At 39.3% G+C, this 14,721-nt stretch overlaps 1 protein-coding gene across 3 annotated transcripts in view; it reads left to right on the top strand.

The window, feature by feature from the left end:
- ST7 (suppression of tumorigenicity 7) overlaps nucleotides 1–14,721 on the top strand; it is a 272,136-nt gene that overhangs the window by 152,010 nt on the left and 105,405 nt on the right. For all 3 annotated transcript variants that reach the window (XM_077756029.1, XM_077756027.1, XM_077756028.1), the window contains 2 exons: nucleotides 2,618–2,700; nucleotides 14,069–14,228. In XM_077756029.1, the coding sequence (XP_077612155.1) occupies nucleotides 2,618–2,700; nucleotides 14,069–14,228 (243 nt within the window). The remainder of the gene's footprint in view (nucleotides 1–2,617; nucleotides 2,701–14,068; nucleotides 14,229–14,721) is intronic.

The following is a 14,721-nucleotide window of genomic DNA, read 5'->3' as shown; positions in this document are numbered from 1 at the left end:
CACTTTGTCCCTAAAAATCTACTGAAAAGTGTATCATAAAAATATGAGAAATCATAGCTATAAAATAAAGCAAATAACTATGTTTTGTTGACTTAACAAATAATGGAGAGGGGCTGCCTGGATGGCTCAGTTGGTTGAGCATCCAACTTTTGATTTTGGCTCAGGTCATGATCTCAGGGTCATAGGATTGAGCCTCACATCAGGCTATTTGTTGATTTTGGAGCCTGCTCAAGATTCTCTTTCTTCCCCTTTGCCCCTCTCTCATGAGTGCACATTCTCTAAATGAATGAATGAATGGATGAATGTATGAATGAATGAATGAGAATGTGGGGTCATTTATAGTGGATGGAAATTTTGAGACTTTTAGACACTTAAGAATTCGACTGGGTTTAATTTTTTTTCTTTTAAAAAATCTTCCTTTTCCCACTAATGTGCTTAGGAAGTGACAAATCACTATGTCTTTGGGTTTTTTAATGGCCAAGCAAACCCATCCTTAACTCAGCTGTACCTCTACAGCCCCAGGCTGATTGCTCCTACTGTGACTTTCTCTTTTTCTCCAAAAGAGTCCTCTTACTCAAATTGTGACTATCAACTGAGCACATTATGTTAGTTCAGACTCTTGAGATTACAACCAACAGCCCACAAGTCAAACAAAAAACTCATTTAAGAGGAGGTGCCAGGAAGCATCACTAAGTAGCCAGGAAGGATAATCAGTGCGTCCTTCTACATCTACTTCTCTGTGAAGGGTCCACAGTTTGAACTCCTCACCTCCTCAGGCTGTGCAATGGTTTGGAAAGGCTGTGATCTTTTCTCAACATCTCCAAGCAGGCCCTTTCCTCTGCTGACATTGCCCTTCTGTCCCTCCTCCTTCCTGCTCTGGTCTGGTTAACTACTGCTTATTCTCCTGGACATCTTTTCCAACCCCCAGCCTGAAGTGCATCCCTTTTCTGTGTTTTCATAACATCCTGTGCTCAGGACTTGAGTGGACTTATCAAACTTGATGGTAATTGCTTGTTTACTTGTTCGTTTCTCAACTAGACTGTGGCCTTCTAGAGGGTCAGAACTGTATCTCATTCATGCTTCCATTCCTTATGCATAGTTTCATTCATAAACAGAGAAGTATTTGTTGAATGAGTGAACATGGAGTCTGTGGTCATGTTGGTGATTTTGCTTTGTGGGCTGAGCTCAGGACAAATGCCAAAGCCTTTTCCCCTAATGATATCAAAGTCCTGTTTCTAACACCAGACCAATGCAATCCCCTTCAATAACAAATTCAGGAAAGAATGTGAATATGCATGAAAAAAGCCCTTTAGATCAGTTATTGTTTTGGTAATAATCAAAGTTTTATGCAATATCTGGATATAAATGATAATGAAATGTAGCCATGAATCTTACTTAGTGGGCAGCCAGAGCAACTATATAGTTGATATGAACAGAGTGGCAGAAATTGGTCAGAGAGGTAACTGACTGCACATTTTTAGTGATTTATTTTTTATCTTTTTTTCATTGACTCCAGTTATTTTGATGAGCAGTCTAATAGCCATTTAAGTTAGGTGAAAAAAGTTTTACTAATTCATGCCAACTTAGTCAATTTGTCCTTCCTTGTTAGGAGTGACAGTAGTCTTAAAATCTTTAATAACTGCCAATATATAGTTGACCCTTTAACAACATGGGATTGAACCTCCCAGGTCCACTTATACATGGATTTTTTCTGATAAATATGTATAGTAGTGTAAATGTATTGTTTTCTTATGTGTTTTTAAACATTTTCTTTTCCCTAGCTTACTTTATTGTAAGAATACAGTATATGATACATATTACATACAAAATGTGTGTTAATTGTGTATGTTATTGCTAAGGCTTCAGTCAGTAGTAAACTATTAGTAGAGTTTTGGGGGTAGTCAAAAGTTATATACAGATTTTTTATTGTGTAGGGGGTTGGTGTCCCTAATACCCCACACTGGTCAAGGATCAACTGTAGTTACTTTCCATTTGTTCTGAGGTTAAAATATTCCTTGTTCGTTCATCAAGGACTGTAATGTGTGGGTCTTACAAAACATTTAAGGATCCTTTTTCTGACTGACAGTTTAATAACTAGTTTTTTAAAAAAATGTTTATTTATTTATTTTGAGGGAGAGAAAGTGCACGAGCTGGGGAGGGACAGAGAGAGAGAGAGAGAGAGGGAGAGAGAATTCCAAGCAGGCTGTGCACTAGCAGTGCAGAGCCAGTTTTCAAGAACTGTAAGATCATGATCTGAGACAAAATCATTATATGCTTAACCAACTGAGCCTCTCAGGTGCCCCCTAGTAACCATCTTTGATTAGACTCCTCAGTGGTTATGAATCCATGAAAACCATTCACAACAATGGTTTTGGAAGGCAGAAACTAAAAAGCTGCTCTTTTCTCTTGTATGTAGCTCTTTTCTTTCAGGAAATACACCTTGACACCTAGCATTCCAAGCCTTTGTAATACTGAACTATTTTAATGGGACTTTATATGATTCTAAGAATTTTTGTCATCAGAAACAAATGATTTCACCACAAAAGAAAAATGGAAGTCTGTTTTATTAACATACTTATGCATTCTTTATTCTCCCCTCCCCCCCTTTTTTTTTCAGTGAGCATGTTTTTGAACACATTAACACCGAAGTTCTACGTGGCCCTGACAGGCACTTCCTCACTAATATCAGGGCTCATTTTGGTAAGTGGTGGATCCTTCCTATTTAAACGCATGCTGATTACTAATATATTAATATAGGTACAGGAAAAAAATTCTGGAAGAATATATACCAGCAAATGACAGTGATTATCCTGTATGTGTGTTTATGTTGGGTGGTTGTACGTATAGAGGCCTTTTACTACCCAGATTACATATTTCTAAAATATTTGAAAAAAAATTTAATAGTCCTATATTACTTTTGTTGAAGGGGAAAAACAAAATATAAATATAATGGAAATTAAAGGAACACAATTCTGTGTCAAATTCTAGTGTCTGAGATACTATAAAATACACGTGATTCAGGTCGACAATGTTTTTCGTCATTCTTTTCAAAATGGATTATTGGCCATATTCAAGATCAGTAGAAATAGAGCCCAGTTTTTAAAAAATGGATAGAAGTAGATGTGGCAGTTCTAAGCTTCCCCCCCACCCCTTATCTTCTTTTCTCTCAAAAGTTACATTTCCCTATTTCTTCCTTTCAAAAATTCCAAGTAGGCGAAAGCAGCGGTAGTCATCTCTTTGGTCCCATTAGTTTATGCTCTAAATAGTTAGAAATGTGGTAAGTTATAACGCCTGAAGTAAGTGAACTTAAATAGGGCCCTCTAACTCACTGTAGTCATGCTAATATAATTAAGTGATCTTTAAGGAGAAAAATGTTTTAGATTTTTTTTTTTTGGTCTACATATAATGCTGTGATTACTAATTTTTATGGAGACAAGAAAGATACTTGAATGTTAATGTTAAGATCAGTAGAAAAACAAAAGTTTTAGGGGAGAAGGGCACAAAAATGTAGAACAAATGCATAGGTGAATCTAGACCAGTAGATTTCAGCTTGAGTTTACAGGGAGCCAGACTAAAAAGGTAGAGCAACATATGCAGGGCAGAAACCTGCAAAGAGCTAAAAGGAATGGTGTTGGTAGGGAGAGCATTGTTATGTGGTCGGAGCGTATTCAGGTTAGTCTTGCTCTGCTGTATCACATGGGTTGCTGGACTCAAGGGAGGAGATGTTTCAAGTTGATATTACTGGACCAGGAATGTGAAAGACATCAGCAGTTACTGCTCCAGCATGGTTATATAAGTGGAAGTCCACACAGAAAGCATAATGCTGACTGCAGAGAGCAAGCCAAGGTGAAGGGAGGCATATTAAAACTTCTCTTTGAGGGGCGCCTGGGTGGCTCAGTCAGTTGAGTGTCCAGCTTCAGCTCAGGTCATGATCTCATGGTTCATGGGTTCGAGCCCCGTGTCAGGCTCTGTGCTGACAGCTAGCTCAGAGCCTGGAGCCTGTTTCAGATTCTGTGTTTCTCTCTCTCTCTGACCCTTCCCTGCTCACGCTTGCTCACTCTCTCTCTCTCTCTCAGAAAGAAATAAAACAGTTTAAAAAAGTTAAAACTTCTCTTTGAAATGGGTTGAGATGAGGTGTGAATAGTAATTTGTACTCTATTACCTTTTAAATGCAGGTCTGCATACCCATCTGTGTCTCTGAAATCTCTGTTCTGTGGGGATATGAGAAAAACAAGAACACTCTAGAGAGTTGTTCATAAAGCTGTAAGGTGATTTATTTAACTCATGTTAACTTGTGGCAAAGCCAGGCCTAGAACCTATGTCCTCAGATCCCCACCTTGATATTCTTAATGAACCCAAGAAACTTCAAACTTGAAAAATGCTTTCAAATGCTTGATAAATGATTAATAAGAATATGCTGAAAACATGGCAGCCTTTTAGCATGTATATTTTTGGGGGGAAAGGAGAAGGTATTACAGGTCTTCATCTAACAATCATTTACATTTAAAATAGTATTTTAATACTTCCTTTCTAAAATAGCTTTGAAGTATTTTTTGGTTAAACAATTAAGAAAAAAAAGTGAACTTTTAGGTCCAGTTTGAAGAGTGGTTTAATGCTGAAATCAGTAATTCAGTCTGATGCACAAGGTAGGTTTTTGTTTTTTGTTTGTGTATTCCTCTCTCAGGGATGTTTGCTTAAGAATGTTACCCACTTAGGTGGTGCTTCCTGTGTGCCAGGAACGTACGTGCTAATTCATTCAGTCTTTGCAACCATACAAGGAGGAGATTGCTCCTGTTGTCTCCATCTTACTAATGCATAGGCCGAACAGGTAGAACAGGCAAGTCTGTAAGCTGCCTTAGGTCACATCGCTGGCAAATAGTGAAGAGCAGGAATTCAGCCCAGACAGTCTGTCGCTCGTTTCACCACCTTCTGGTTAAGTTCTCAGCTGTTTTTCTAGCTCACTGAACAAACAGCAGGTATGGATTTTATGTTGATGTGGGTTCATGAGAGTATAAACTGATTGCCAAAGTGTGGGTTATTTCTTTTCACTCTGATAAGCAGGGCCTAACAGTCATTTTACCTTTTAACTCCAGGAGGCAAAGTCCTCAGCTTACTTTTACAAATAAAGGGATTTTCACAGACCGTGACCACCTTTGCAGGTCCAGGCTGGCGAGGCTTTCTCCCTGTGTGTGGAGCACAGCTGCTGAAACCTGACAGTCACTGCCGCACCATCTCAGGGTGTGTTTGTCTTTCAGCATTCTCAGGAAGCACAGGATATGCCTGACTGATGCGAAACTTTGAGCAGTGGAAACCTCTGCTGTTTGAAGACTTTGAAAGGCTTTTCTCAGAAATGCTTGGTCTGTACTGAGGGCAGAGTCACTACAGTGTGGGAATAGCTCTTGATAGCTTTAGGCTTCTGCTTTACAGGTTATCGGCATCAGTATTATTCTGCCTTTGGGGACTCAGCTTTGCTAGCCTGTGAAATGTACCCAGGGTTGAGGTTCCTAGTCAGCCACTGTTTTCTGACAAGTGTGTTCATGGAGAGGCAACACTGAGGTAAAGGATCAGGTGCTTAGCGGTTTGTTTTCTGGCAAGGAGAGACAATTACCTAACGACTCTCCCCTGAGCATTGGAAGTAGAGCCAGGCAGTGAACACTGAAAGTACAGGGATGCCCCTGGGGAGATGGTTGTTTGGGGACCTCAGGATTCCTATGCTGGAGACTGAAACTGTGCAATATGATGTTTTAGGAGAAGAGGGGTAAATACAAACAAAAATACCCTGAAAAAATCATCAAACTGAACAGATGTACATAAAAATAAAATGTGTTTGGCAAATGCTGCTGCCTTTTACACTAATGTGTTTAAAAAATAAATGAGGACTAATCGGTGTGTATTTTACTAGGTATCACTGCTAGTTCTTAATTTCGCAGGTTGAAAGCCAGCAATGAGTTTATTACACCACCTACCTCTCACTCTTCCCTTCTGGTCCCATGCCCAATACCCATCTGGCCAACTCTCTCCTTTGCTTACCTCCAGGCAGCCTCTCTGCCCTCTTGGCACAAGCCTTCCCATCTCAGTCCAGTTCCAGCCACAGGAGCTGCACCTGTCATCACAGCCCAAACCCACCAGTTTAGTCTTTTAGTTGTTCTTGCAAGGACATGCCCAGTCTGCTTGAAGTAGCCTCTCTGGGCAATGTTTATTTCAATGGAGAAAATTTCTGGGTTTTAGTTTTGTTTTGAGTGGTAAGATGGTTATGTGGAGAAAATGTTTCCTTTAATTTTCTTAAAATGTTGGTAGAATGGAGAAAATGCTGTATGTTGTATCACCATTTACACATGGACCCTATATCCCATTAACATGAATATAGACATGCTCTTATACCTACATTCTACACATATATATTAAGTAGCTATAAAGAGAGGCATCTGGGACATAATTCTGAAAAGTGAGAATCAAGAACTAAAAGGGGAGGAAATTAGAATAGTAAATAAAATACTTACTTCATAGATTACATGTAAAAAAACTATGTTTTTGGGAAAGTATAGAAGAGATGATAATTAGGTAGGAATAAGTTGTATCAAAGGTCCATTTACTGAGTTACCACTCTATGCCTGATAGTAAGTACTTTGCATATATTACTTCATTTAATTCTCTTTGAAATTCTAAGTGGCTTTATGCTGCTGAGTTAAGCAGACACAAACATTAAATAATTTGACCAAGGTTTTATAGCAAATGGTAAGATATGAATCCTGATCTCTCTGATGCTGTCCTCTATCCTCAAAAGCAAGGGAATGGGACTAGAAGATTGTTACGGCTCCTTTCAAATTTTCCTTGTCTAAAGAACTTGACCTGCAGTTGAGATAGAATTTTAATTGACAGGCATGTGAATCACCAAAATGATGGTGATTCCAAAGCTAAGAGTAAAAAGAAAGACTCAAGGAAACTTGATTGGAAGGGCTCGTGGGTGTAGGAGACTACATGTAAATGTCAGGCTGTGTTAATTATGAAGAAAGTTGCCCCTTGACTGTAGTATAAAGAAGGAGAGATGCTGTGGGGGCCTTATCATAGGGGTCTGCAGATAATGGGAAGAAGCTGGGGCTCATTCAGCTTTATCAGATTACAGCTTCTTGGGATCACCATAAAAATTAATGATTTTCCACAGGAGACCCAAGTAAAGTGCCAGGCTAAAGAGTAGACATATGCCTGTCAGGGTCTGACTGTGGACATGAGTATCTGAGTGGATCGGATTAATGATTAGACATGGCAGATGTGAAGAAGGTGAACAAGCTGATGGCAGTAAAGGGACAAAACTACCCTTTTGGCTTTATCAGTTTACATTTGAGCACAAATTGAGAGGCTTGAAAATCATGCAGTTGCAGGGCTCAGGGAAGGAACTCTCAGAAGCCATTCAATCCAGGTTTTTGTTTTTGCCACTGTTGCTCAGTTCAATGTCAAATGTCCACACTTAAACATCAAGTTAAACATCAGACATCAGGAGCACCTGAGTGGCTCAGTCGGTTAAGCATCCAGCTCTTGATTTCAGCTTAGGTCATGATCTTACAGTTGTGAGTTTGAGCCCCACATGGGGCTCTGCACTGCTTGCTTGGAATTCTCTCCCTCTCCTCACTCCCTCTCTCTCTCTGTGCACACACACTCTCTCTCAAAATAAATAAACTTAAAAACAAAACAAAAACATCAAACATCAACACATAAGCATTGTCTATGTCCAGTGTTTCACAAAGTCACTCATGAATTATCGCCTTTGACTTCTGTCTGCTGCTCATCACTTTTATTTCTTTCTTGCAAGATTTTATTTAAATTCAAGTTAGTTAACATATAGTGTAGTATTGGTTTCAGGAGTAGCATTTAGTGATTCATCACTTATTTACAACACCCAGTGCTCATCACAAGTACCCTCCTTAATCCCCATCATCCATTTAGTCCATCCCACTGCCCACCTTCCCTCTAGCAACTCTCAATTTGTTCTCCGTAGTTAAGAGTCTTTTATGGTTTGCCTCCCTTCTAGTTTTTGTCTTATTTTATTTTTGCTTCCTTTCCCCTGTGTTGATCTGTTTCTTAAATTCCACATATGAGTGAAATCCTATGGTATTTGTCTTTCTCTGACTGACTTAGTTTACTAAGCATAATAGACTCTAGTTCCATCCATGTCCTTGCAAATAGAAGCCATCCAGTTTAAACCAGTAAAGACCTAAGGACTGGGCATCCAGAAAGCTTATGACTTGGTCAGGTCACTTTGCTAGGTAAGGGTGGAGTGAGCACTAGAATTTAAATTTCCATGTCATTGACATAATATCATTCTGCCTCTCATAGAGGTGTTGATTAATAAGGTGGATAACATAGTATCTAACAGTTGATGTTTTCACTTTACAGAGCCACAGAAATGGGCCAGGTAGATAAGAAAGGAGGTAGAAGGAGAGAAGGAAAAGAAAAGAACAAGAAAAGAGAAAAGAAAGAGAGAAGGAGTGAGACTACAACCTTCTCTGGAGGAGACATTATTTTCTTTATTCACTTGCCTGTGGGTTGGGTCAGATTTGGCCAATCTGGAAAAGGGACCAACACTTACCACAATTTATAATGATATTTTATGTGTCATCATTTATTGCTTTTGTCCTCTCTGTAATTGAAGCTTCACAAAGACTGGGGCCATATCTATTGTTTAGTTTGTCTGTTTTGTCTTGTCTTCATATCTCTGTTTTTGTAAATATAATGCCTGGGTAGACTCCTATAAAATGTTTGTTGAAAGCACAGAGATCCAGTGAGAGGATGAATTAGCTGATTGTGTCAGAATTATCTGGGGGACTTGTTTAAAGTGATGGATCTGACCACCACTCCAGACCAACTGAATCAGAATCTCTGGAAGGACCTTGAGGATAGCTGCCACCACAGCATGACCTGGCAGGGCCTGAGGTGCACGGTGCAAGATGGCTTCTCCCAAGGTCAGTAGTCTTCATGACTTTCCCTCAGCAGAGAGACCCTCCCCTCTAATGCTACAGTGGAAAATCTCATTCTGGGAACATACAAGCACGGAGGTGAGGACAGATCATTGACTGTTGACCTTGAAAAGAGCCTCACTTCTGTCTTCTCTCTTTTCTGAAAGCCTTGGTGATAGGTGGCCAGGAAGCAGGGAGTTGAAGGGCATAAATACCGGTTCTTCACACAGCCCTCCTCAGCTGTTTAGGGGAACAGTGACTGAGGAGGGATTGCCTGAGACCAAAGAAGTGGGAAGCTAAGACCCATTCCATAGCACATCAGTATTCCTAAACAGAACATAACAGGAGCCAAAGGGGGAAAAAGTCTGTCCTGTGGAAATGAGGAGTACTCTGAAAGGATTAGTGGGTACAGAAAAAAGGATATATTTGAGAATTCTAACAAGAAACGAGCAGATTATGTATATTATATAATCCATGCTTGCTGCCTTGATTTATCTTAAGCCCAGAAGATCCCCCTTTGCCAAAAAACTGTTCACCACCAGATATATTTCTGAAGACTTACAGCAGGTGTCAATTTTGCAGTCTTTCCATTTGGGAGTAGGCTGCGGGAAAGTTTCAGATTTCCTGCTTAATCTCTATCATCTCTGTATCTATTCTCCTGTGATATCATTACCTACTTTAATCTTAAGAAGCACTTAGCCAATTTCAGGCTGAGACATCATTACATTTCCCATGGGGTTAATGAAATTGGTATGGAACTACTAAGGTGCTGCTGTATGGGAATCTGGAAGCATTTTTAAGTGTGGTGTAGGGTATAGGGAAGTCCCTGATTCACAAAGAGAAGTATTTTATATAGAGAGCATGCAGTTCAAGATGAAGAGGGCTTTATTGGCTGGGAAGAATCTAAGCATCTTCAGGAAAAATTCAGCTTTTAGGTTTGCAAGATAGACAGAAAGGTCTTGTTTGTTTATCCCTTTGCCAGATTTTTGATCCTTCCCTGTGGGGGAAAATGGAACAAGTTTGTACTTGTTTGTACCGGTCAGCTCCAAACCGGAATCTCCAGCCGTAGTCCCAGTGGTTTTTGGTCATCCTCCCTGTTTCTGCCAACAGTAAGGAGGAGATCATGAGACATAGGTAACTGGGTCCTTGACAAATGGGTCTTTATTTTAAATATGATCTGGGTCCCAAGTATAGCTTTTGGCACTTCTGTCCTGCAAAGTTTGGATCCAAATCCCTTCTACCACTCTCACATTCCCAGTTACATCCCCACCTCCCTGATTCTCAGAAGACAAACCAACCTTACCTGCATCTGCACTGAGATCAGTGTCACCCATTTTAATCCCTTTGTTGCCTTCTGACAGGTGAAACAGCTCATATCACACCCTACTTTCCAAAATAGAATGTTCTCCTCTATGCGTTCATCTTTCTTTTTCTTCCTGCCCCAGAGCAAGAAATGGTAGGTTGCCTTTTGAAGGCAGGGTGAGTGTGCTTTCTGGGCTCTTGGCATCCTGCCTCTTGGTCATCTGTACTCTTTTGCATCTTTTATTGTCTCTCTTTTCACTAGATTCTTTACTCTTCCATGAATATAGGTAAGTCTGTCTTTTTTATAAGAAACAAAAAGAACACAAAGTCTTTCATTGGTCCTGCTGTTGATTTAGACTTTGCCATGAAATAACTAGGCCAGCCCATGTCCTCTATCCATTTAATTGTCCACCTGTCCATCCATCCAGTAAATATTCATCTGTGTATCCATCCAACATTAACTGAATGCTTACTGTGACCTTATTTTACACATTAGATAACTGAGCCCCAGAGAATCAAGAGAATCAAACAGTCACAAAACTTGCTATCACGAGTGTATTTGGGTTTTGATCTTTCAGCTAGATGGGAGGGCCATTTTTGATTTCCTAAATGCCCAATCCAGTTGATGCTTTTTAGTTCTCATCTTACTTGATCTATACAATCTTTGAGGTGAAGCATGAGTTGGGAAAAAACAGTAGAGGGATTATATTTTTAAGACTATGAAATAGTAAATTTATATTTTAATTTTATAGTTGTCAGACTAAAACCAGTTTTATTCTACTGTGGCAAGCCCACTAAGCTACTAGCATGTGAAAGACTAATTTTAAAATCTAAATTTGTTTATAAGAGCTCTGCTGTTTACATTGTGGGTTATGCACCAGGGAGAAGTATTCAAAGTGACACCAAATATGTGTGTGTTAAATAACACCATCTGCCCATTTGGATCTGTGCAGCTATTTAAAATCACTGTGGGGTGCTGGCCCAAAGTCTGTCATGTTTTGGGATAAGGGTCAGATTATTAGGGTACTAGGCACACTAATACAGTATAAAGAAGGACTGTGATAGCTAAGAAGCCATCTACTGCTGTGATAAAACAGGCCTGAGAAGACCTTCTTTTTCCCTCCAAACAGCTGCATCAATAACCCAGTCTTTACTGAGATCTGTTATTCCTGCATTAGAAATACTGAGTGGAAGGTTTGTCTCCTTATAATGGGAGTACCTTATTAACATGAATCATTTATAGCTTAGGATGAATTACCCAGTCCCATTTGATAGACTCCTTCTGAATTGGTTCTGATAGCTAAAAAAGTAAAGGGACGGTGGAGTTGGAAGGCACTGGGAAATTAAGATTTGGAAAGGGAAATGATAGGCTAAATCTGTGTTTCAATGTGCACTAGAGTTACAAAAAGGTGTCTTGTTACAGGGCCCTGGTGAGATTAGGGGCACAGAGCTGGGGCTTCAGTCTAAACAGCTACTTAATTTTCTGTATGGCTTTGGTTATTCCTCATTCTTGATCTGTAAATAGAGACTGTATGTGATCCTTCAGGGTCCCTTTTAGTGCTGATATTCTGTGATTCTCCTGGAGAAACTGAGAAACCTAGAGTTCCAAGGTGTTTTGTTTTGTTTTGTCTTGTTTTTGTGATGGGTATGGGCTATTTTGGGAGCAACCTGTGAGAAGCATTGTGGTCTGTGACATGGACTGGTTGTATCAGGGGCCACATCTGCATTATGTAACCCTGGAGCACAGCTTGTGCCTGGTGTGGAGCACTTCCTGCTCTGTGACTGAATGAATGAACTAAGGCCTGGCAGGTGCCCAAGCAGCATAATATAGAAAGCAGAGCAAAAGCTTAGGACAACGAAAGCTCTCCCCCACAGTGGCTGAGAGCCATTGCCAGTTCTGTGCCTAGTGTTCTGGGTCCTTTGGAGCTTTTCTCTTCTAATAAAGACAAAGCCATGAATCTCTTCAGGGCCCTTGTCGGGTGCTCAGGACTGAATGGTGAGCAGTGTCCTTTTTCACAATGATTTCTAGGGCTTTCAGCCAACAACTTAGCAACAGACAAGAAGATGCTATACTAGCCTGAGTCACAGATAAGTGAAAGAGGAGTGCACTGGTGTGTCAGGTGTGCTGTACATAGGAGGCATGTATGTCGTCAGTATAATCAATGGTAGCTTTACTATTACCTTTGAGAACCACACATGCAGTGGGCGCTGAGCTCTTTCTTTTACATGGGGTTTGAAACTAGGTATTTTACCTGGGTGTAAAAATTGAGGAACCTTAAAGACGAATAATGAATATGATTTCTACTTTATAATTGAAGAAACTGATGTTCAAATAGATGAAATAACTTACCTGAGGTTATAAACTCCCTAGACTCATGGTTTGTAAATTTACCATTCTTTAACTTTCTTCTTCCGTTAAGCAAGATCTCTTATTGCTAGCATTCCAAATGTTGTAGACTAGTCCTGTTCTTTCTAAGCTTTCATATCATATTCTTCCCTGTCTCCCCAGTGAAATTACTTGAATGTCTTAACATGTGAAAATTCATATAATCAGAGGGGTAGCTTTTTGGAATTAAATTAAAGTCATATTCTAGAATTAGAAACATTTGGTTTAACTGACAGCTCTTTCTGATCATTCATAGATATTCTTTCTGGTCTTAAAAGAGTTTTGTTGTTGTTGTTATTGTTATTTTGTAGAGCAAAAAAAAGACAACACTGATTTTTAAATAATAGCCCAAAGTCCTTCCCAGAGTTGATAATAAAATCTTGTTCTTATGAAATAAATAAGGATAAAGGCGATTAATTCTATGTTAGTTCCACATTCTGTATTTTAAGAACATGGTATCGTTAACCCTGTGAGACTCTGGGGTGTAGCTGATTCTTAAATTTCTTCTGTGTGATGGTTTGTGGCTGCTTAAGGAACAAATCCGAAACAGGGAGGAGAGGAAAAGATGTGGGAGAGAGCAGCTTTGAACCATGGTGGGAGTGTTCATTAGAGGGACCAAGGGAGGGAAGTAGGCTTGGGGGCTGTCACTTGCTTCCCCAGTGCTTACAAGTCCTGATTGCAGCCTAGTCATATGAGTGTTACTGCTTCTTTCCTTTTATTAATGAAAATGATTTCTTTTTTCCTTTGCAATTCATGGTACGTAATAATTGGTAAGCTGGTGAACTAGGAAACATTAATGTTCAACAGATGCTTGTGCTTATAAAGCACTTCCTAGCAGGTAGGACAGTGCTGAGTCTTTCAGGAATTGAGGACCATCCGTACAAGAAGTGGGATGCCTTTCATTCTTTCTGTAAAACCAGCATTTCTCTAGGAAATACATATTTTTAAAATAAAAGTTTTGCTATCTTAAAATTTTTATGCAGGTATGGCTTTATCAGAATGTAAGGTGCCAAGAATTGGGATATTTCATAAACCAAGCTTCTCAATCTTGCTCATGTGTATACATTTCTGGAGTTGTCTATAGCTATGATGGCTTTGTTATTAGAATATTAGAATATTATGTAAATTTGGAAGAAAATAATATTGAGCAGCTCTTAACAGTGCTCTTTTATCCATAATTGTCGTTATAGATTTTCCTTGAAAGCCATTTTTAAGGGGAGAAAACTACATTGAGAATTTAAAATGTGATTGGTGTTTTAATTTTATTAAACTCTGTAATTTTTAGAATTAATTAAGCAAAATTTTTAGAATAAAAAATTAGGTGTTTAAGGTGGATGTAATTTGTAATGCAGCATATTTTATGATTTGTGTTGAAAAATCATGAACAGTAACAAAGACCATAATCACGTTTCCTATTTTTCTATTCTAGATATTTGAATGGTGGTATTTTCGCAAGTATGGAACATCATTCATTGAACAAGTGTCAGTAAGCCACTTGCGCCCCCTCCTGGGAGGGGTTGACAACAACTCGTCCAACAATTCGAACTCCAGTAATGGGGACTCAGATTCCAACAGGCAAAGTGTCTCAGGTATGCAAAGTCCTTTGGTTTGAACATTATTTGCTTGTTTTTACTAAATTATTATGACTATAAGACAGTATAATGCTGTTATTTAAATCTGAGATTCTAGAGAAAAATGCAGTTTATTTTCCCAAGGAGGTGACAGCATCTACTAGAGAAGTCGAATATAAGCATCACAGGGAAAGGAAATATTTTTGTTTAGCTTTACTTTTTCTCCAAATTGGTTTAGCTAAGGGTCATTCATTTAGGTCAGTGTTCCCAGCCTGGGTCTCTGGTGTCCTTGTCCCTTGTTTCTCAATCCTTACTGAATGTGTCCATTCTCTTCCATGCTAACTGCAGAACCTTATGCCTACCTAGATGTGATCATATCACTCCTTTGCTTACAAGGCTTCCTCAGTTCCCATTACACTGAAGAGAAAGCCCAGATTCCAGATCTGTTAGCATAGCATAAATAGCGTAAACATATGCTTTCAAACCTATCTTGCCAACTTTGGCTTGGTCA

This window comes from Crocuta crocuta, unplaced genomic scaffold (genome assembly GCF_008692635.1).
Source record: "Crocuta crocuta isolate KB4526 unplaced genomic scaffold, BGI_CrCroc_1.0 scaffold452, whole genome shotgun sequence".
Taxonomy (NCBI): domain Eukaryota; kingdom Metazoa; phylum Chordata; class Mammalia; order Carnivora; family Hyaenidae; genus Crocuta; species Crocuta crocuta.
The sequence above is the reverse complement of the archived record's forward strand: the minus strand, read 5'-3'. Positions and strand labels throughout refer to the sequence as shown.